This window comes from Phyllopteryx taeniolatus, chromosome 3 (genome assembly GCF_024500385.1).
Source record: "Phyllopteryx taeniolatus isolate TA_2022b chromosome 3, UOR_Ptae_1.2, whole genome shotgun sequence".
NCBI classification, from domain to species: domain Eukaryota; kingdom Metazoa; phylum Chordata; class Actinopteri; order Syngnathiformes; family Syngnathidae; genus Phyllopteryx; species Phyllopteryx taeniolatus.
In genome coordinates, this window is record NC_084504.1 from 33,349,000 (window position 1) to 33,371,439 (window position 22,440).

General features: G+C 46.6%; 2 protein-coding genes across 19 annotated transcripts; one reads left to right on the plus strand and one right to left on the minus strand.

Moving 5' to 3' along the window:
• Positions 1-11: 11 nt before the first annotated feature.
• Positions 12-11,143, plus strand: tti2 (TELO2 interacting protein 2). 4 transcript variants are annotated; one of them, XM_061768873.1, is made up of 10 exons: positions 2,516-3,508; positions 4,116-4,583; positions 4,702-4,892; positions 4,969-5,026; positions 7,581-7,709; positions 8,080-8,175; positions 8,269-8,468; positions 8,549-8,692; positions 10,175-10,334; positions 10,954-11,143. In XM_061768873.1, the coding sequence occupies exons 2-10, from the start codon at positions 4,122-4,124 to the stop codon at positions 11,023-11,025; spliced, it is 1,512 nt and encodes a 503-aa protein (XP_061624857.1). In that variant the 5' UTR covers positions 2,516-3,508; positions 4,116-4,121; the 3' UTR covers positions 11,026-11,143. The 4 variants fall into 4 exon arrangements, with proteins under 4 accessions (XP_061624856.1, XP_061624858.1, XP_061624855.1 ...); XM_061768872.1 differs by lacking the exon at positions 2,516-3,508 and adding an exon at positions 12-1,431 and having other exon boundaries at positions 10,175-11,143; XM_061768871.1 differs by having other exon boundaries at positions 2,511-3,508; positions 10,175-11,143.
• Positions 11,144-22,388, minus strand: LOC133475676 (centriolin-like). Of its 15 annotated transcripts, none has more exons than XM_061768889.1 (13): positions 22,141-22,384; positions 21,564-21,609; positions 21,291-21,478; positions 19,607-19,695; positions 18,098-18,199; positions 17,766-17,900; positions 17,442-17,677; positions 17,021-17,186; positions 16,903-16,955; positions 13,989-14,129; positions 13,642-13,705; positions 13,469-13,531; positions 11,147-11,282 (listed from the first exon to the last, which is right to left on the minus strand). In XM_061768889.1, the coding sequence occupies exons 3-13, from the start codon at positions 21,445-21,447 to the stop codon at positions 11,277-11,279; spliced, it is 1,212 nt and encodes a 403-aa protein (XP_061624873.1). In that variant the 5' UTR covers positions 21,448-21,478; positions 21,564-21,609; positions 22,141-22,384; the 3' UTR covers positions 11,147-11,276. The 15 variants fall into 15 exon arrangements, 11 of the variants coding, with proteins under 11 accessions (XP_061624882.1, XP_061624873.1, XP_061624876.1 ...); XM_061768892.1 differs by having other exon boundaries at positions 21,291-21,399; positions 21,509-21,609; XM_061768893.1 differs by having other exon boundaries at positions 21,291-21,396; positions 21,509-21,609; positions 22,141-22,383.
• Between the last annotated feature and the right edge of the window lie 52 nt (positions 22,389-22,440).

Here is a 22,440-nt window from a genome sequence, read left to right on the forward strand (position 1 = left end):
CAAGATATGAATTGATCGTCCGTATACAGTCAACGTACTTTTACCATAAAGTCTTATTTGTTTTAAGACTAATACGTTTTAATTTGACCGACCACTTCAAATTAATTCTTAACTTGATTCTGTCCAATTGTCACTTTAATCTGAACTCTACAGTTTTGTCAAATCTACGTTTTTAAAATTACAACTTCAATCTGAGATGTACTTTTATTTCAGTCATGTACAACTTATTTTGCAATGACTATCATTGTAATAGCTCAGCTTCAATAAAATCGAATACTGAATTTTCCTAAAATTATTTCACTATAAAACAAACTCACAAATGTATTCCTGAAGGTTGTTTTGAAGGGGAAAAAAAAAACCATTCCTCATATATTTTTCTCTTGAGCATTTTCATTATTTCTCGTAATCAACTTTGATAATTATGACTATCTTGAAACTATCCAGCGACGGTGGACGACTGGTTAGAGCGTCTGCCTCGCAGTTCTGAGGAGCGGGGTTCAATCCCCGGCCCCGCCTGTGTGGAGTTTGCATGTTCTCCCCGTGCCCGCGTGGCTTTTCTCCGGGCACTCCGCTTTCCTCCCACATCCCCAAAACATGCAGGTTAATTGCACACTCTAAATTGCCCACAGGTGTGAATGTGAGTGCGAATGGTTGTTTGTTTGTATGTGGCAACCAGTTGAGGGTGTACCCCGCCTCCTGCCCGATGTTAGCTGGGATAGGCTCCAGCACGCCCGCGACCCACGGCTCAGAAAATGGATGGATGAACCTATCAAACTTCATTCCACTTTAATCTCAAATATTTAATTTATCAAATACTTAAATGGGCCTTTTTGTAATATTACAACTGTTAATCTCAGAAATATTCATTTTTTTCTTCTTTTTTTAAAATCTATAAATGAAACGTTTTATTTTCTCATAAGATTGACTTGAATCCCATTTTGAAGAAGTGATGATGAAAAATGAGAGGAGGCGGAGTTAAGATCCATGTTGTGAGGCAAGACTCAATTAATTGTGACTGATTGGTTGACCAATAAAAGCAGCTAGGGCAAACGAATTCCTGTCAGCGCTGATTGGTTGGCGACTGTAAAATGTGCACCCAAGAAAATGCTGAAATGAGAAGTGAAATGTCGCGCAACTCTATGCCCGTCTTATTTAGTTGCAGCAGTGAAAATGATCCAAATCCTTAAAAGGTTCTTGTGGTCACAGAAAGCAAACTTCCAACATTTTCAAATTGATGTATTTTATTCATAAAAAAATTAAGTGAAATAATTCTGATGTATTCCCCCCAAAGTGCCAAATGAAAGCAGCTCATGTCGTGTAACTTGCGGTTGTGTCGCAACTTCCACGCAACCTTTTAGCCATTGAGAGGACGAGCGAGAAAAGTGAGCCACATGACTCAGCAGAAAGGATGACATCATCAGTCGACCTAAAGTAAGTCCTTGCTTGTGTTTTGAGGATTTTTTTTTTTGTTTGTTTTTTTCTTCCCTTGTGCCTCATACAAATGTAACTGAAAGACATTGACATCAAACATTTTTAATATTCATATACTTTGTTCTTGGCTAGTTAGCAGCTAATGCTGCTAGCATGTACACTTTGCTTTATTGTAATTCAAATAATGCTAAAAATAGTCTTCAAATGAAATTGAACTCTTAATTGTTAAGGTTTGATTTCACAAAGTCCCTCGCTATGTCGCGGTTCACCTTTCGCGGCCTCGCTACATTCCTCGATTTCACGCTGAAATGGAGGAATTTGTCGAATGTGAAGAAAACCGAGGAAATTGTGTTTCTTTCTCCTCAAAGCAGGAGACGATTTGAGGCCAGAGATTATTCGCGATGATCCATCACCCCGGTCCGCACTTGAAAAGAAATATCTGGAAAGTACATATCAATAATGCACTCGCGGAGAGTGCCTGCTCTCGGCTGCAACCATTTTTTGAGGTGTTGATTTTTCAAAGCGGTGTATTTGGCTGTGTACCGTCTAAGGCAGTGTGTACTGCAGGACTCGCAGAGTCCATAACACATTTCCCCATGGGGATGTTATTATTATATGAAATGGGGGGCGGAAAAAGAATGACTTCCAGGATGAATGAATGAAAGTTGTTCGTTCATTTCAGATGGTGAACATTGTGCGTGTGTTAATTTCCTGTGACTTCGTGTAGCAGAAGGAAAAGCAAACGGGAAGTAAAGGATGTGAGTGGTGCGCGTCTGGTCGATGACATCTGACCGTCACGCATGAGCGTTGCCATGACGACCATTGAGAAGGTTCAACAGATCCTTCCTGCTCAGGATCCAACAAGACAAATTCATGTTGACGACGTATAGAAATGAATGTTTCGGTGATGTTTTAATGGCCCTTAATTGGGTTAAAGGGTCGCTTTGAAGGTAATGAACACCACAAACCTCCCTTTGATGAATGTGTGTGTGTGTGTGTGTGAGAGACCCAAGAGTACTTGTGACTTGGAGTTGGTAAATTCATTAATTTATTCACTGACTGCAGTTACAAACAACCCAATCCAAAATTGAGTTTGGCGACCTGACGTTTGGTCCCGGTGGTCCAGAAGGGGTCCGCAAGAGGATCCAGGTGGTGCTCCAGACTTGTAAGCAAGAAATCATCAAAGTAGTCTCTGGCCCAGGGGGCCGACATGAGAAGAATTGTGGTGGTCCCTGATTACGTTGGAACACATTTGGTGTTTTCAGGTCTAATTAAACGTTTGCCATCGTACTTATCCTGATCACATGAGTACTTTTCAGCTTTGAATTAAGACCATAAAATACAAAGCCGTGCATAACGGTGGTGGTCGGAGTGGCCGTAGGTGCAGAACGGCAGCCGGGCTTCTGTCGGACTGCCCCCCGCAGGGCAGCTGTGGCTACACTTCGATTACCACCACCAAAGCGCAACTGTGGAGGCAGTGAAGAATGTGTGCAAGTGTAAAGGCTCTTTGAGTACCTTGAAAAGCACTATTATGTGGTATTTATTACTATTATGATTTAAAATTGCTTCGGTGCAAAGCAAATATGTTGAAGTGAAGGGAGAGATTCATTTAGTCAGTCTCAGAAAACAGTGCTGTGTGGTCGTCTTGTGGAATCTATCGGCCTTTTGGTATTTATGGGGGGTTGTCGATTGTCACGTCTTTGTGACCGTGTCCAAATTTTCTCTATGCTGTCAACTCTTCACACACATTTTTACATCGAACAGTCTAGCTCGCTAACCAAACGTTGTTCAGGAAAAGTAAACGAATCTTTCCTCTTGCTTGTTCAAACCACTTAAACTTGAACTTTCAAGTGTGTATGTTCTTACTGCTGACAGTTTTAGAATTTTAAAGGCCTCAAAAGGTCGGTGCTAGGAACCTTTTTTTTCGGAACTTTTGTGTAGTTGGTTTTGGTTTCCGGGAGGAAACATTTCACAGACGAGCGCACTCAAGGCGGAAGTGTCCGTCGCATCTCTTTCGTGAACATTTTCTCATCATTCTCACATCAAAATGATTTCCGAAGTATTCTTCTTTTAAAAGGTAAACACGATACAAATATTCTTCATCAGAGTGTATTCGTCGTGGTTGTTTATTAGTTGTTGAGCTTAAACGTGCCAAGTTGAAAGGGTCGATGTGAAGTCTTATTTTTTTCCCCTTACATTCGTAATGATCGTTTTGAAAAATGTGTAATTATATCTACAATATTAGGTGCTGATGTTCTCATTAATGGTGGATTAATAACTACTGCACAGGAAATAAAACTATTTGAAAATAGAGAAATAAAATCAAAATATGTGCATAAGAAAAACGCTATATAAATGAGTTGTCTTTATATAGAAAATATTGGAACGTTTCAAAATCTAAAACCACATTACTATGTAAAGAAAAAAAACAACCCCCGCAAAAAAATATGTAAATGAAAAAATCAAACCAAAAAATAGGTGAATAAAACGTTATGAAAATAAAAAACAAGGTAAATTTATAAAAAATAAAATGCCAAATTAGTATGTGGAAAAAAAGGTTTGTAACATACATACAAACAGTCATTTTTATATGTAGAAATATAAAAAGTAAGCAAATCAAATATTTCAATTGGAAAATAAAAAGACCAAATTGATATGTAAAGTAAATAATGCAGTTGTTTCAGACGGCCATGACTGAATTTTCACGGTTACTTGACGAGCTTCATCTGGAAGGCAACGGCGACGAGACCCTCCCGCCGATCACCGCGTTGTTGTCCAAACTGCAGCAGCGTCTGATCGGCGGACCGCCGGACCCGAGCCTTCTCGTGGATACGGTCGCCGGCTTCTTCCGAACGGCCGATCCTCATCGGCTGTTCGACTCGGCCGACGGGGAAGCGGCTCTGGAGGCGGCGTACGTCTCCGCGGTCTGCGCTCTGATCGGCCGCGCCGCTCTGCCGGCGTACGAGCGCGCCCGCGACGGCCCCCCGACGCCCGATCGCTACGCGCGCGTGCCCGACGTGGCCGCCCGCGTGTGCGCCGCCCTGCAAGGCCTGCTGGGAAAAGTGGAGGCGGCGGGCCCGGACAGACGCGCCCGAGGGGTCCTCGTGGCCGTGGCGCCGCATGTGTGTGTGTACGCCATCACGCACACCCAGGTAAGAATGCACACACACTCAAGCGCTCACGTGCACGCCATTTTTCAAGTTGTCACAATTTGTATCTTGTGTGCGTTTGTGTCCGAGCTCCTGTATGTGCGTTTCTTTCTGCGCGCAGGAGCAGCCGTGGACGAGCCGCGCGTCCCGAGAAGCGGCCCGTCGTCTTCGAGCGTCGTTGCTCGGAGCGGGAAGCTGGCGAGACTGCGCCCACATGCTGACGGGGGAACGGGCCGGCGCCGACGGGGCAAAGGTCGGCGCCGGTGGGATTCTGGAAGCCGTCCTGGACGTCCTGCGGCCTCGACTCACCAAGTGACGACGCCGACCGTCAATTATTCATCAAAGAGTTTTATAACGTCTTACGAAAGCGCGTGTGCGCGTGTTGAAGGGAAGCGTGGCAGCGGGGCGACGAGGTCGAGTCGGCGTTCGCGTGGACCCTCTTCCAGGTAACGAAACAAATGAACCGCGTTAACCGCAATGCAGCCGGACGGCGCCGCGACGTCATTACGGTGGCCGAGACGGCTCGCGACGGAAAGGCGAACGGCATCGCGCACGCGACGAAGGTTGAGGCGCAACGGGCCTCGAAGATGATCGTAATGAAATGAAAGTTGGGGTGGGAGGTAGATGGCTCACTCTCGCCGCATCACCACACGTTCGAAAAGCTTCAGCCGTGTCGCTCGGTGAGATGGCAAAAGTATTCGTATGCAGGACTGGGGGGAAAAAAATACTCAAGCCGCTTCCTTGCTTATGTAAAAGTACAAAAGTACACACATGAATATACTTAAGTAAAAAAGTACATTGACATTTTTCAACCGCAAAATCAAATCCATGTCGTGATGTCTTTGTATCTCTCCCGATGATATCGCTCACGCGTTCTCTGGGGGCCAAACGAACACGCACAAAAACAGGTCGGCTTCAATCAACAGACCTGCACTATAGAAATCAAGTTATATACAACAGGAATAGTTTCAACTAAAAAAAGCCAGATTTATTTGCCCAGTGCCAAACATTACGTGAGGGGACTGAAATGAAAATGAGCAAATTATGGCAAGTTTCAGGTGGGGTTTTTTTTTTTTCAGTGTTTTGTTTTGGGAGCGGGCAAATCAATGGATCGGAAATGTTCTGCTGATGCTCAAAGGTGACGCAACTTACTGCCTTCGAAAAAGCTAGCGTGGTTGATGGTGGCAGCCGGGATCGCCGTGACGATGAACGTTCGATTCTGTGTGCGGCCCCGGCACGCGGTGACTTTCGTCGCACAAAGCAGTTCACATTTAACAATGGCGTTCGATAGCAAAATAAGAATTCGTACACGGCCAACGTGTCACATTCGGGACACACACACACTTCACAAGACGCACTCTGCCAAATCGTCACGCAGACGTGATCCGCTTCAACGCCGCCATTTCCTCCCCCAAAATTCCAGTTCAAGTTACTTGCGAGCTATTTTGGAAAGTAAGCACTTCTTTAAGAACTCGGTTCGTTCAAACTCGCACGAGTCTCCCATTTCGTCACTCGGTCCGTCGTTCCCGCTAACCCGGACCGGTTAGACCGTCGGAGGAAGCGTGTTTTGTTGTGCGTTTGCATTTGTTGTCACCTGTCTCGGCCACCGTAATCATCACGCGTCAAAAGACGGCAATTACAGATCTGAAGACTCGATCCGCCGGCGCCCTTTAGCGGCCCGGCTAACCCCCGGGGGGCGACGTTCCCGTCAAAGGCAAAATGCGTGGACATCGAAACGAAGTAAAGATTGATTTGGATCACACACGCGAAGATCCAAAATCAGGCGTTTCACAGATCATCCCCCCCACTACACCGCACACACAAAGATTCTGTTCCGATCAGACATGATCTCGCAAAAGCGAAGACGGCCTGACACGGCCACGCGCCGACGTTTGCCGCCTGTCGCCGAAGGGAACGGAGGCGGAAGTGGTGTCGAGAAATAAAAGGACTCGGCGCCGTGCGGGGGAGCCGCTTTGATACTAAAACAACAACATCGGCTAAGATGGGTTCGTTTTGGTTTGCGGTCGCTTCCTTGTTGCCGAATCAGGGCCCTTCTCCATCGGCTACATTTCTCGCCGGCGTGACTCCGGAGATGTTGGCTTTTCTCACGCGCGAAGATTGTCGGTCGTGTTGGATATTTAAGCTTGTCGGCCCCGATCCGTTTTGGGACCCGATTATCGGGATTGAGGCGAAGTCTTAAAATTCATCGTGGAAGACGGGAGATCGTCTGGCGTAAAGCAAAAATCGCCACCCAAAAACCGGCCGATTGTGTCCACGTGGGCCACGGGCCTTGTTTGTAACTTGTTCACATCGCAACTGGAAAAAGAAATACAGAATTTGACCGTTGAAAGCGTACTCCCACTAGCCTTGTCGCGGTCGTACGTGAGCGTTCGCGGCGCAATGTGCGGCATCTTTTTGCCGTGAGGGACATCCTTCAGGGTTAGCTCTCACACACACACAAACTACTAAAGGGCTCTCCTGAGGAGTACGCAAACACTCTCATACTCTCTCATGAGTCTTGCTCTCATTAACACTACTCAAATGCTCTCATTGACACGAGTCTTGCTCTCATTGACATCTAGCTATCTAAAAATCAATCCATCCATCCATTTTCTTTGACCGCCTCTCCTCACGCGGGTCGCGGGAGTGCTAGAGCCTATCCCAGCTATCTTCGGGCAGGAGGCGGGGTCAACCCTGACCTGGTTGCCAGCCAATCGCAGGGCACACAAAAACAACCATTGGCACTCACATTCACACCTACGGGCAATTTAGAGTCTTCAATGAACCTAGCGTGCATGTTTTTTTTTTTGGGGATGTGGGAGGAAAGCGGAGTGCCCGGAGAAAAGCCACACAGGCACGGGGAGAACGTGAACAACTTTCACCTTCTAGCTTAGTGTCTCAAAAGGGGCGTGTCCAATCTTTCTATGTTCATATTTATGGCGCGAAAGTCGGTTCTCGCGCCCCATTAGCTGAGCTTGAGTGATGTCATTGTGGGCGCAGGTGAAACGCCCTTCCCTGGCCCCTCACCTGCCCCGCCTCCTGGGCCCCGCCCTCCTCATCAGCGACCACCACGAGCCCAAAAAGTGCATGCTGGGAGTTCGCTGCCTGCACCACATTGTCGTCAACACGGTGAGCGCGTGCGTGCGTGCGCGCACACACACACACACACAGATGTTTTTTCTCCCACTTCTATGGACTCGTGAAAAGCTCTCGGACACACACTACAGAAATATTCTCACACAGACTTCTTGAAAGGAAAACACACTCTCGGACACACGCTACAACAACACACAGCTGAAAAAAGGCTCGCTCACATTCATACCTGAAACTCACACATTCACACCTCATTCTCCAAATGTTTCTCCTGTTTTATACTGAGACACATTTCACTGCGTGTGCGTGTTTTACTTTTTTTTTAGTATTGTGTGTGTGTGTGTGAGTGAGAGATAATCTGAATCATGTCCCTCGTGTGTGCGCGCGCGCGCGCATGTGTCTTTAGGCTTCGAGCGAGTTGCGTGCGTTGAAGCGGGCGGACGTGATGTACGAGGCGTTGGTCAAACTTCTGTACGGGACAAAAAACGCCGACGTCCTCCAGGTATTGCGCACGCATGCGCACGTTGCCTTGGCGACCACACCTGACTAACACTAGTTGTTGCGTGCGTGTGTGTGCGCGCACGTGCGTGCGCAGCTTGCGTTGCGTTGTCTGTTGGACCTGCTGCCGGTTTTGGAGAGCCCCCCCTCGTCGGTCCCCGCCGGTCCCTCGCCCGCCCCCAGGAGGGCCCGTCGCCATGACGACGTGCTGCGTCTGATCCTCACGCACATGGAGGCCGAACACGAGGTGGCGCTGAGGAGAGTCTACGCGCGGGCGCTGCCGGCCTACTTGGAAAGGTAAGCGTGTGCTTGCGTGCGTGCGTGCGTGCACGCGCGCGAGTCCCCTCAGACATCATCGTGCGTGTGTGCGTGTTTAGGATGGGCGTGTCCGCGTGTCGTCACTTACGTCGTCTCGGTCGCGTGGTGCCGGCCTACCTGGAGGTCAGCGACGCCCCGGAAGAGGTCACCAGAATCTTCGCGCTTCAGGCCCTCGAATGCATCTTGACGGCGGCGTGGCCACGGTCAGTGCGCACGCACACGCGCACATTGGCACTGTCAACGTGTTTTTCTAAAAAAACAAAGGAAATAAAATGTTCAGAAAATATTTTCACGTGTTAAAAAGAAAACTCTACAAAAAGAATTGTTAAAATGTTCATAAAATAAATTCATAGTTTTAAAAACAAAATAGTTTGATAAAGTTTTTTAACAATTTTTTAATGTTAAAATCTTTATAAAACACTTTCATAAACTGTAAAAAAAAAACTGTTCATGTTAATAAAATACTTTAATAAAAAAAAAAAAGTATAACTTTAAAATGTTAATAAAACACTATCAAAAAATAATTAGAATATAAAATGTGAATAACTTCCATCCATCCATTTTCTGTCGCGCTTCTCCTCACGCGGGTCGCGGGCGTGCCGGAGCCTATCCCGGCGATCCTTGGGCAGGAGGAGGCGGGGTACGCCCTGAACTGGTCGCCAGCCAATCGCAGGGCACATAGACTCACATTCACACCTACGGGGAATTTAGAGTCCTCAATGAACCTCGCATGCATGTTTTTGGAATGTGGGAGGAAACCGGAGTACCTGGAGAAAAGCCACGCAGGCACGGGGACAACATGCAAACTGCGCACAGGCGGGGCCGGGGGTCGAACCCGCAAGCTCGCAACTGTGAGGCAGACGTGCTAACCGGTTAATAACATGTTAAGGAAAATCAATGATTAATCAAGAACTAATAGATTGTCAAATTAATCAATACGGATTTTTGATAATTGATTCATCGTTGAGACATTGTTGAACTTCAAATTGTCCAAATGCCTCTTAACAGTAAATATTAATTCATTATATTTGTTATCATAACAACGCAGACTGACTATGTTTGTCTTTTTTAACAAGTAAGACATTTGCAAACATTTGCTTTGACTTCGGAAAACAATCGTCAACCTTTTTCCGATTTAGTCGGAATCCGTTTGCTCTGTCAATTCCAAATAAAGGATTGGATGAAGCAATTATTCCAATAATTGTTAGTTGCGGCCCTAGTTAAAATGTTCATGAAATAATTTGATCAAGTGTTAAAAAATATGAAGAGAAATAGTTCTCTAAACTATCAATAAATTATTTTTTTATGGCACGATTGAAAATTGTTTTATAACGTGTTCAAAGTTTTTCTAAAACTGAAATGTAATTATAAATATGAAACTATTTTTTTAATACTTTATACATCTATTTTTATTAAGTGTCAAAAAAGAGTTAATACAATTAGAAAAAACATGAAATGTTGAAAAAGTTAATTTATCTATTCTTATGAAGTTTAGTTTTTTCTGTTTTTTAGACTAATCTGTTCCAGGCTCAAACCTTTATTGTATTTACAGTACAGGCAATGTTTCACACAAGTGCAAAAAGAAGTCAGCCACCAGTAATGTCAAAAAGTCAACAAAGGTCGTACTGATGTGCGTGTCAAGTGCGCCCCCTTCTGGCCACTGACAGGAAGTGCTTTGGTTTCAGGTTAGCCCATAGCGTTAGCGTGTGGCTGCCGTGTTTGCTGCGCCTGCTGGCGGACGCGCCCTCCGAGCTCGACACCCGCCGCGACGTCGCACGTCGGCTGAGCGGTGGAGCTGCTCGATGCGCCGCCCTGCTGGCCGCCGCCGCAGGCGGGCGCCTGCGGGTGAGTGCGCGCGTGGCACGGAGAACGCCTGTCAAACTACACGTGCGCCAATGTCGGGTTGTGTGTGTGCGTGTAACTGTACACAAAACGCTATGCTGTGTGTGTCTTGTGTTTAACAGCACAACAGCGATATGTACGCGTGTTAAATGTTACACAACAGGAGAGTGCTTAACTGTTCACAACACTGTGTTTGTGTGTAAGTGCATATAAGTGGGTGTATACGTCTACAATAGTGTGTGAGTGTGTGTGCGTGTCTTAACAACACAACAGTAATATGTATGTGTGTGTCTGAATACACAACAGGAGAGTGCGTGTGTGACTGTTCATAGCACTGTGTTTAACTACACGAAACTGAGTTTATTAGTACATAACACAACAGTAATGTGTATGTGTGTGTGTGTCTGAATACACGAGGAGCGTGCGTGCGTGCATGCGCAAATGTTGACAACACTGAGTGTGTTTTGAATTGACTGTGCGCACGTTTATCTCCACACGTGTATATTTGTGTTTAACATAACAGTCATATGTATGTGTTGAACTTTTCTTAGTTGCTAACAACACGTGTGTGTGTGTGTTTGTGTGTGTGTGTGTGTGTGTGTGCGTGCACACACTGGAGCAGGCGGACGTGAGCTGTTTTACATCTGAGGTTGCAAGTTCCTCAGCAACGGTAACCACGGAAACAGAGAGCTGATCCCATTGGACACGTGCTGCGCTGCTGTTTGGTTGTCATGACGACACTTGCATCTCTTTGACTTCCTGTTTCCTCCCGCCACACTTTCAAAATAAAAGCTGTTTCGTTCCCACCCAAACAGGAAGTGAGTCATTAGCTGCCGGCGGCCCGCTGCGGTGCAGGTACTGTCGCTCCTCATCCTCATCTTCGTCGTCTCCGTGTTGACGTTTGTTGTCGTCTGTGCGATGCCGCCATAGTCCAGCGTGCGGCGCTCACATCTAGATGCGCACAAAAAGTTGACGAAAGTGCTCTTCAAAAGGCTTTCAAAGTACACGAATCATAAAAGGAAGTTTCAAAAGTTTGAAGCTAAAAGCAAGGAAAACACTGTTACAAAATGACCAGTGTTCAAAAAGGCTTGATGTTAAAAAGTAGGAACGAAGATAGTGATTTCAAAAATATATATATACAAACGAAAATTGTTTAAAAGTTAATGATGATGTTTGTGTTGTAAAGTGTTCAAAAGTATGAATGAAACTCCCCCCCCCCCAAAAAAAAATAGGGCCCAACCAATATGGATTTAGTTTTTTTTTCTGAGGCTCCAAAAAAATTCTGATAAGCAATTAATCAGCAGAGTCATTAAAAAAAGATATGAAAACAATTCAACTGACCAGAAACTTGGAATGTTGTTTGTTTGAATAAAGTTGGGTCATTTCAATTCTTCTTATTCTTATTATTTTTTTATATAAAAGTGTTAACGAGTGTCCGAGGAGCGGGGTTCGACCCCCGGCCCCGCCTGTGTGGCGTTTGCATGTTGCCCCCGTCCGTGCCTGCGGGGCTTTCCTCCCACGTCCCCAAAACACCAATGCGACATTAATGGAAGACTAAATTGCCCGTAGGTGTGAATGTGAGTTGTTTGTTTATGTGTGCCCCGCGATTGGCTGGCGACCAGTTCAGGGTGTACCCCGCCTCTTGCCCGAAGATAACTGGCATAGGTTCCGAGAAGCAGTAAGGAAAATGGACCAATGGCTGTACGAGTGGATAGTTGAAAAGGATTGGAATGTTCACATTGTGTTAAAGCCAGAAAATAATTGATGCGCTGTTTCGAGTAAGGAAGTGCTGAAAGCGTTAAAATGAAAATTGCTAAAGTGGCACCAAGCACTTATCTGTTTTGCTAACGATGGCTGCAGCCCGAAAATGCGTCTTCACCGGACCGGTTTTGACCCCCCCCCCCCCAAAAAAGAGGAAATAAAAAAAGCGATGGATTGACTTTTTCAAGACACGCAGATGACGAGCTGAACATCAACATTAGCGGCCGACTCCGCAGTGCGCATTTTACGACGGCTAGTTTCGTAAACTTCCACGAGAGACAACACGGCTCGGTGGGCAACTTGATACTAGTGAACGCGGCGGCGCCGACTGTCTGGCTACCCGGGCTTCCTCCTCCCGCGGCGTCACCGACAACGAGCCTCAGTTGACTTGTGTGCTTGTTGTTTGGATTATAGTTCACGCTAATCATTCCGTTTTGAAGTTGAGCAACCTCCTAACGTGATTTTCCGTCAGTATGTTTGATCCCTTGTGGCGCATCCATTTGACACGCCCGCAGCGCCGCAGAGGAGGCGGCCCTTTGTCTTGGTCTTTTCAAGCCTGGGTTTATCAAATTGCCCACTTATTTTATTTGGTATGATTCATTCAAATTTGTCTGTGTGCTGTGTCGAGTTTACGTGACACATTGGGGGCCTGTTCTGAGCCACTTTAAAAGGTCAATGTAGTCGTCATGAAAACTGTTACAAATGTTTCAAAGTCCTCATGAAAAAAAGAGTAAAATAGTATGACAAATCACATAAAAAGTACTCAAGAAAATGTTTAAAAGTGATGGAAATTGTTTACAAAAAAAGAAATAAATAAAATATCGGAAAGCTTTAAACATAAAATTGTGTTCAAAGCTACCAATAAGTTATGGAAATTAGTTTTAAAAAATGTTCGTAAAATCAGTGTGGTGCCTTGACATGAGTTGAATTTGTGACTTGACCACACCCAAAACCAAGAAAAGAAAACCACAACAAAAATGTTAGTCATGTTTTTTTGGAAAGGAAAATCGCAAAAGCAAATGCATTTCCTACACAAGCTAACTCAATGTACTCAAATATTGTCCCGTATAAAAACAAGCATCAATGACATCTTCAAATAGTTTTTGCCACATTTTTGTTGTTGCGTCAATTGAGTGGACTTTGTGCTGCTCCTTATGCTGTGCGCATCTCGGCCACCGGGGGCAGCGTCATTCATTCAAAACACCTCGGGAAGCTGCACTTGTTCGTCAAAGAGGATAAAGAAGATATGCCTGTGAGGACCGTCCTATTGTTTGTCGGAATGTGTTGTCATCCCGTTTAAAGCTTTCAAAACCTTTCAAAAAAGATTTCATGCTTTTGTAGAATCTGTGTGTGTGTGTTGTTGCGTTGCCATTGACCTTGTGTGTTTTTGTTGATTTGCGAGTTGATGATGAATCTTTGGATGTGGTTTTTAGCGCCACCTACACACACACAAACTGATAAGGAAAATGTGACCTTCAACCTTTGCATCCTGGTCTACACAAGAACGCAACTGACCCAACACTCATTGACAATTGTGCGCGTGTGTTACCTGAGTGAGGGTCCAGTCCAAACATGCACGAGCCTCCTGACACGCGGACATGAGCTCAGATAGTCTGCAAATGCACACACACACACACACATCAGAACGTGCCAGTGTGTGTGTGTGTGATTGGGGGGTTTTGATTATGGGATGTCGTCAATCTTTGCCAACTGTGGGCCTGTGAAGCCCTTTGAGACTCTTTTGGGAAACAAATTAACTTGACTTTATACACACACACATCATAAATGTGTGTATACACTCACTCTTTCTTACTGCATGAACACACACATACACACACACACACACACACACGACAGAAAGGGACGCTAAATCAGTGTGTGTGTGTGTGTGTGTACTTGTGCGTGGCCATGTGTATTGTCGTGCAAAGCGCTTGGGACTCCGCCTCTCGATCCTTTAGCTCCGCCTTCACTTCTCTCAGACGCTGATGCTCCGCCCTCATCCTCCTGCTAAGCTCCGCCTCCTCATCGCGAAGAACTCTGTTTAATAGGGTTAAAAAAAAGTAATAGAAATGTTAACTCCTGTTAAAAAGCAATAATTAAAATCATGATGAAAGGATGTGGAAGAAGTATATGCCTTCAGTTGTCTATTCATCTTCAGCCTTCTTTTCAAAATTGTATTTACAAACAAAACATCCAAATGCAATCGCATATGTATGTTTGGCACCATTATGACGTTTTTTGTGTTACAGCTGCAAAGTTTTATTTCACCACGATACGTACAAAGTCTTAGTATGCAGATAAGTATATTTTGTACATTTATTTTCAAAGCTGTTCGTATTTCATTGGCCGAGAGCGGAGTCCTCGTGACCTCACTCGTCAGGTGACAAAAGCTGGTTTTATATGAGACAACTACAAACAAAAGTTTGATTTCAACGCATGACTTGCAAATGTAAGTCTATTTTGCGTGTAGCTTTGGAACGTTTGGATTGCTCCTCTCCCATTGGTCAAGAGGAGAGTGCACCGGCTCTCTCATTGGTCGAGACCTGGGCTTTTCACAGCCCAACACCTCGGAATGAGGCCGCCATTTCTTTTACATATTTATTCTTATTGCATCCAAATCTGTGTCAGGATTTATTGACTTATTCAAGGCTCGAATTACCTCATATCAAATATTCCAATTTGAAATACATTTGATTTGAAAATATGGCATATTTAGAGTTATGGTCATAACACAATACAGCTTTTATTGTCCAAAGAGGTCATACAGCCCCTTCCCGTTTGCAGTGGTGATGGATAGGCTGACAGATGAGGTTCGACTGGAATCCCCGTGGGCCGTGATGTTTGCGGATCACATTGTGATCTGCAGTGAAAGCAGGGAGCAGCTGGAGGAACAGTTAGAAAGGTGGAGGCATGCACTGAAGAAGAAGAAGAGGAATGAAGACCAGCTGAAGTATAGAACACATGCGCATTAATGAGGGGGCAGAGTGAGGCGACAGGGAGAAGAGATAGCGAGGGTGGAGGACTTGAAATACTTGGGGTCAACCGTCCAGAGCAATGGCGAGTGTGCTCAGGAAGTGAAGAAGCAGGTTGGAACGGGTGGAGGAAGGCGTCAGGTGTGTCACGTGACACAAGAGTCTCTGCTAGGATGAAGGGCAACGTTTAGAAGACAGCGGTGAGGCCGGCCACGATGGACGCATGAGAGAGAGACTGAAGAGACGACAGGAAGCAGAGCACATGAAGATGTTGAGGTTCCGGGTTGGATCAAATTAGAAATGAGCTCATCAGAGGGACGGCCGAGGTTCGATGTTTTGGAGACAAAGTTAGAGAGAGAGCGGACTCGGATGGTTTGGACACGTCCGGAGGAGAGAGAGTGAGGATGATGAGGATGGAGCTGCAAGGCAAGAGAGCGAGAGGAAGAGCAAAGAGAAGGTTGATGGATGTCGTGAGGGAAGACGTGAGGGCCGTCGGTGTTGGAGAGGAGACTTCCATGCAGGAGGTAGGCTTCCATGCAAAAGGATGACGCGCTGTGGCGACAAGCCCAAAGGAAAAGAAGAACTTGTTGGCCTTAATTCTAAACGGTATGTGTGGAGAGAGCCAGGCAGGCACTGCTCATCACCTGCCCAATACGGTCCCAAGAGTGAAGCACGGTGGTGGCAGCATCACGCTGTGGGCAGGACCCCCGGTTGCAATCGAGTGAAAAGATGTATACGGGGATATCCTGGACAAAAACCTTCCCCAGAGTGCTCAGGACCTCCGACTGGGCCGAACGTTCACCTTCCAACAAGACAATGACCCGAAGCACACAGCTAAAATAACGAAGGAGTGGCTTCAGAACAACTCCGTGACTGTTCTTGAATGGCCCTGACTTCAACCCAATTGAGCATCTCCGAAGAGACCTGAAAATGGCCGCCCACCAACATTCACCATCCGACCTGACAGAAGTGGAGAGGAACTGCAAGGAGGAATGGCAGAGGATCCCCAAATCCAGGTGGGAAAAACTCGTTGCCTCATTCCCAAAAAGACTTCTGCTAAATACCGAGGAAAGGGTCCGAATACTTCTGGCTGTGGGATATTACAATTTATTTGAATAAATCTGCCAAAATGTCAACAATTCCGGTTTTATCTTTCCATATGGGCTGCTATGTGTACATTCATGAGGGGAAACAATGAACTCAGCAAATGGCTGCCATCTAAAACAAAATGGAACGTCCTCTCCCGAGCAACTTTCCGTGCCAAAGAAATGTTGAATTGAAAACATTTGGATTGAATATTCTTCCGTCAACGTCGGTACCGTTGAGTATCGGTAACCGCTACCCGCTAACGAGCGTGACGGGAAGTTTGACGACACGATCGTTTTCGAGCCAAACTCGCTGACACGTTTGCGCTTTGCGGCCGGCGTCTTCGGATCGGATTGCGGCGCTGGATGCCATGCGGCGACACGCGCCACGACCCGCTCGCGCCGTCTGGCCCGTTTTGGGCCCGCCCAAAATCACATCCGACAGACATCGTGAAAAAGTGCTCTTTGCAATCATTCCGTACAAAATTGTCCGTCTTTGCACCTTTTCAGCACATACCGTATCGATTAGAAACAAAAGACAAAAATAACCCGTTTAAGTGTGAATTAGTGTTAAATATTATGATTATGAACATTTGTGATGTGTTCGACACAGTATTTGTGTAAAAAAAGTTTCAACATTGTTAAATAGTATTGTACAGTAATAATAAAACTAGTAACAAATGTTTTGAAAATGTATTCCTCGTGTACAATAGTGTTGAAAAGTGTGAAAAGAAAGCCAGTTGGGGGCTTCACCTGAGGCGCAGCGCGATCTGCTTCAGGCAGGTGGCGCTGCGCTGGCACGCCGCCTGGAACACAAACGCACTTTTGCTTCCCGCCCTGTGCCGCGGCCCGCGTGTGTGCGCGCGCGCACCTGATTGGTGCGGAAACACGCCCGCGCGTCCGTCAGTCGTCTGTCGGCCTCGCGAAGTTCGGCTCGTCTCTTGTCCAGCGTTCGCTCCACGCAACGCACCTCGCCGCATACGCGCAGCACACGCGCGCACACTGTTGTCGAGTCATCACGTCTCTCACGCACAAACCTAGACACGCACGCACAAATGCACATCCACAAACACACACACACACAGTGAACATTAGTCGTGTGGATGTTCCTGCGTGTCATTCACAAAAATTCATACATTCATACGCACAAGACGCACGCATTCACAATCACATGACTCAACAGGTCGTATGTGTGCACGTGTATGCGTGTACACGCCTGAGTGTATGTGTGTGTGTGCATCGCCGACACACTGAACACTGTTGCCATGCGAACGTGCGCATGTGTGCGCTACCTGTTTGTGCGGTGTAGCGGTTGGTTTCCCTGTCGCGGTTTCTGCTTCGTGTTGTTTTTGTCGTGTAGCAACGAGTCCACGTGAGCGCGTGCGGCGCCCCCCGATGGACAAGCAGCGTCTTTTCCTCTGGACGTCCTCCCAGTCGCGACGCTTCCCGGTCTCCGGTCTTCCGGCCGGTCCCGCGGTCCGAGCCTTTTCTCCTGGGTTTGGTCTGTGCCGGTCGTGGGGCTGCTCCGCTGCGTTATCGACATCACGCGATAACAACAGGAAGCGGCAGGGCCGGGTTTCCGCTTACGGGGTCTCGCGGTTCTGCGTGCGTCTCACCTGTCCCGGTCTGAACTGTTGGTTTAGCTCCTCCCTCAACTTCCTCAGCTCCGCCTCCAGCCCCGCCTTCTGCCTTTTCAGAGCCCGAGCCTCTGTCTTCGGCCCCGCCGGCGCCTCCTGCCGGACGGCCATCTTCTGCGGCCGCACGTCGCCAAACGTCAGACGCGCTCGCGAAACACGAGGAACGTCGCTTTTGACGTTTTGTTGCAAAAGCGACGTTCCCTCCGTTTTCCTTCATTTCAACGGGAAACCGTTCGCGAACGGACTCTTGGAGCAACTTCAATTTGAGAACTGAGCTTCCGCCGTACGCGGGTTCAAAGGTCAGCGGTTACCTGCGCGCGAGCGCGGGCCGAGTCGTCGAGCTGCCTGCGGCGACTCTGAGCGTCCTCCGGGTGGCGCTGATGCCCTTCATTCTCAGCCTGCAGGTCACTGGCCTGAAACAAGAAGAACAACTACTGCGCCGTACGCCGAGACACACGGTAACATCGATGTGCATTTCCGTTAGCACGTCTATGGCGCTTCGCATCATATGTTAGCATTAAGCTTGCGGGAACATTTTGGTGTTTAAATTAGGGCTGAAACTAACAGTTACTTATTTGAATAATCAATTCATCTGTTGATTATTTTTCAAATAATTGGATAAAAAAAGTTTTCATTTCCATTTCGTGATTCAAAAAGAGAAAATGCGCAAACAGAATGATGACGCAGTTCCTGTGACATCTGTCCGAAAATTGGGGAGGAAAAATGGATGAGAGCGAATATTTGCAAAGATCTTATTTTGAAAGAAACAAATCAAATGAGTCCGCTTTCATGGAGGACGACAGAAATCGGAGAATATTTGCCGTTGTGAGGCTGAAATTCCGACGATTTGGACAATTTGACATGAAGCGAGCTCTCTACACGATGAATGAATTCTTCAAATAGTTGTTGATTCCTTTGATAATCGATGAGTTGTCTATTCATCTCTTGGTCAAACCGGGTGAAAGCACTTCCTCCTCGCATGGCTGAACGTCTTCGTGACAATATCTTTTTTGAACACAAGATGTCGCCAAAGACGACGACAGACGACGGTGTTTAGGCGCCGTTGGGGTTTACGTAGACCATATCATCTAGCCATCTTTTTCCGTACCGCTTCTCCTCACGCGGGTCGCGGGCGTGCCGGCGCCTATCCCGGCCGACACCCTGAACCGGTCGCCAGCCAATCGCAGGGCGCGAATCGACAAACAATCATTCCCAATCACATTCACACCTACGGGCAATTTAGAGTTTTCAATCAACCTACCACGCATGTTTTTTTTTTTTGGGGGGGGGATGTGGGAGGAAAGCGGAGTGCCCGGAGAAAAGCCACGCGGGCGGGGCCGGGGATTTGAACCCGCAACCTCACAACTGTGAGGCAATCCAGTCGGCCACCGTGTCGCCCAGGTAATCGTATCACGTTTGTATAAATAAATGATATACATGTACTTAACTTTTGTCCGTAGACAAGAAAAACAAAAGTTTAGCAAGTTCATTTATGCATCACAACACAACGCACACACAAGAAGTCAGCTATTCCGTGTTGCACGATGGTCACGTGAAAAATACAAAATTGACACATTTTGTTCATCCTAATTGACCAAAAACTGGAAAAGTTCATTCGGATTTCATGTCAGACAGTGAGACAAAAGTGGACATCTTTTTATATAGTTAAGGTCAACTTCTGGCTTCGACTGTATATATTCTGCCAGTAACGATGTGGCAAGATTTTCTCGAGTTCCGGTTTTGATCGATGACCTTTTTAGCAATTGTTAAGGAAATGAGTTCTGTACGTGTATTTCTTTGGAGAATTGTGGAAACGGAACCTTGAGTCGAAGTCCTCGGAGATATTCCGGAAGTCCATCGAGGATTCCCTCCAGGTCCTTCTGCAGAAGCTCGTTGGCCAAAATCTGCCCTGAAGACAAAAACGCCGAAGAGAAACACTCGTCACGACGACGACGACGACGTCACGATGACGACGCGACAACCGCGTCACAACCACGTCACGGCGACGACGTCAACGTCGCAACATCGCGACTACATCACGACGACGACGTCACGACGACGATGTCATAACATCACGACGACGACGTCACAACGTCACGACAACGAGGTCATGACAACAACGTCAAAACGGCGTCACAACGACGTCACAACAATAACGATGTCATGACGACAACGATGTCATAACAACATCATGACGACGACGTTATAACAACATCACGACAACAAAGTCAAAACGACATCACGACGAAGACGACATCACTACGTCACGACAACGATGTCACCGGAGTGATGTCAAGAGGACGACATCGCTACGTTGGCGTCAAAGCGACATCACGACGATGTCACAATAATGTCACGACGACGACAACTTCAAAACGACGTCACGATGACATCACAACAATGTCACGACAATGATGTCAGAACTACTGGACTTTACACCGATCTGATCGGCCGATAATTAGGATTTTATGCTGATTGGCTTTAATGACATCGACTCCGCGTCGCCATTATGTACAGTATATTTGAATCCCAAAGCTAGTTTATTTGTAGCCTTGTCGCGTGTCTTTTGACGTAGTACTGTAAATATCTGACGGCCAATAAAGTTATAAAAAAAAAAAAAAAACACGTTGGCGGTGGACACGTTTGAGACAGAGAACACGTAATGCCCGGATCAGACTACAAGACAAATTCGCTCTGTCACGATTGTCAGACTGCTGCAATAAAATCTTGTATTCCGATACCGTTTTACCGATACGTTTTTTACGATCATTGGGTTTTATCTTGTCAACGGATACACTCGTTACCGTTACAACAATAATGCCACCGTGTGTTTATAAGAACAAAATGGGGGAAAACGTGTGTCGGTGGTCACCGGTGGTCGGGAGAGGACGTTCGTTTAAGCCTCGCTTGAGGTATGTTCACGTACTAACAAAAAAAACATCACGACGTCACGACGACGACGTCACAATGTCACGACAACGAACTCAAAGCGACATCACCACGACGACGTCACGAAACGACGTCACACAAATGCACGACCACGACATCGCGGCGTCATGACTACGATGTCGAAACGGCATCACAATGTCACGCCGACGACGTCAAAACGACGTCCCGACAACATCACGACGACGACTTCAAAACAACATCACGATGACGTCGTGACAACGACATTACCACGACAACTTCAAAACGACGTCCCGACAACATCTCGACGACGACTTCGAAACAACATCACAACGTCACGCTGACGACATCAAAACGACATCATTACGACGACGACGACGACGTCACAATGTCACGACAACGAAGTCAAAGCGACATCACGACGACGACATCACAGCGTCACGGCAACAATGTCAAAATGACATCACAACAATGTCACGCCGACGACTTCAAAATGACATCACGACAATGTCACGACGACGACGTCACAACCACGACATCACGTCAATGACATCACGACGACGACAAGCTCTGCGATTGGCCGGCGTCTGTCCTCACCGTCTGTCAGCTGCTGCTCCAGCTCTTGGATCTCTTGTGTCTCCATGGCGATGCGGGACAGGACGTCGTCAAGGCGACCGTCCACATCTCTCGACTTCAAGCTCATCTCCTCGTGCACAAAATGGACTTCCTCTTCATCACCAATCATCATCATCATCAGTGAAACAGATGAATGCGTTTGGGGAAAGCTAATTTGTTGTACGGATAAGTTAACTTACGAGCTTGGTCATGGAACAAATTCAACTTGTAAGTCGAGGTATCAGTACGGGGTACCTTCAGTGTTCTGCAGACGTGCGATTCGGAATTCCAGCGGTGCCCCCTGAGAGTAGTGAGCCGACTTACGAGTTTTTTTGAGATACGAAACCAAAAAAACACACCGGGAATTTGTCTCCTGTAGTCGGAGCCGCTCTCGTACGACAACGGACGGGCAATTGACAGAGAACACTTGAAAAAAACACTCTGAGCAATATGAGTGTACGAGATAAGAGCATGGTCACGGAATAGGATTAAACTCGTATCTCGAGGCACCACTGCACTAGTTTGAAACAGCGCCACCAAGTGTTGCCTGTGGTTATTGTAAAGACAGGAAGCGTTATATTATTATATGGAAGATAGATGCATGGATTTTAGTGTCCTTGTATGACTAAATGTATTGCTAATTACGCTTTCTAACTATGTTAGTTTAGTCCAGTACATGTTATCCTGTGCTGCACTGCTGTAAACGTTGGGGGAGGGATTAAGAATAAGAGTAATATAAAAGACTGTATCCATTTGATAGTTTGACAAAACTAACCGGAAAAAGTCACATTTAAAGCACGCTGCTGTGATTAACGTTCATATTTCACACTACCTCTGCTTCCCCTCTCCCGTGGTCGGCAATTTCAGCGCCCCTTTAATCCTTCAAGAATATTTTCATCGTCAAAATAATCTTGTTTTTGCCCGGCACGCTAGTTATTTGAGCTGCTAACGGGGACGCGGATTCCCACCTCGTTTCTAGGCAGGACACGCCCCGCCGCAACATGATTGGCTCGTTTGTTGTGTTGTGCGGCTGTGGCTCCTCCCCGCCTGCAGGAGGCGACAGTGGCGCATAAGAAGGAGAGACGAGCCTAGCAGGCGCGAGTAAGTGGACACGCAAGCGCTTAGCTTGAGC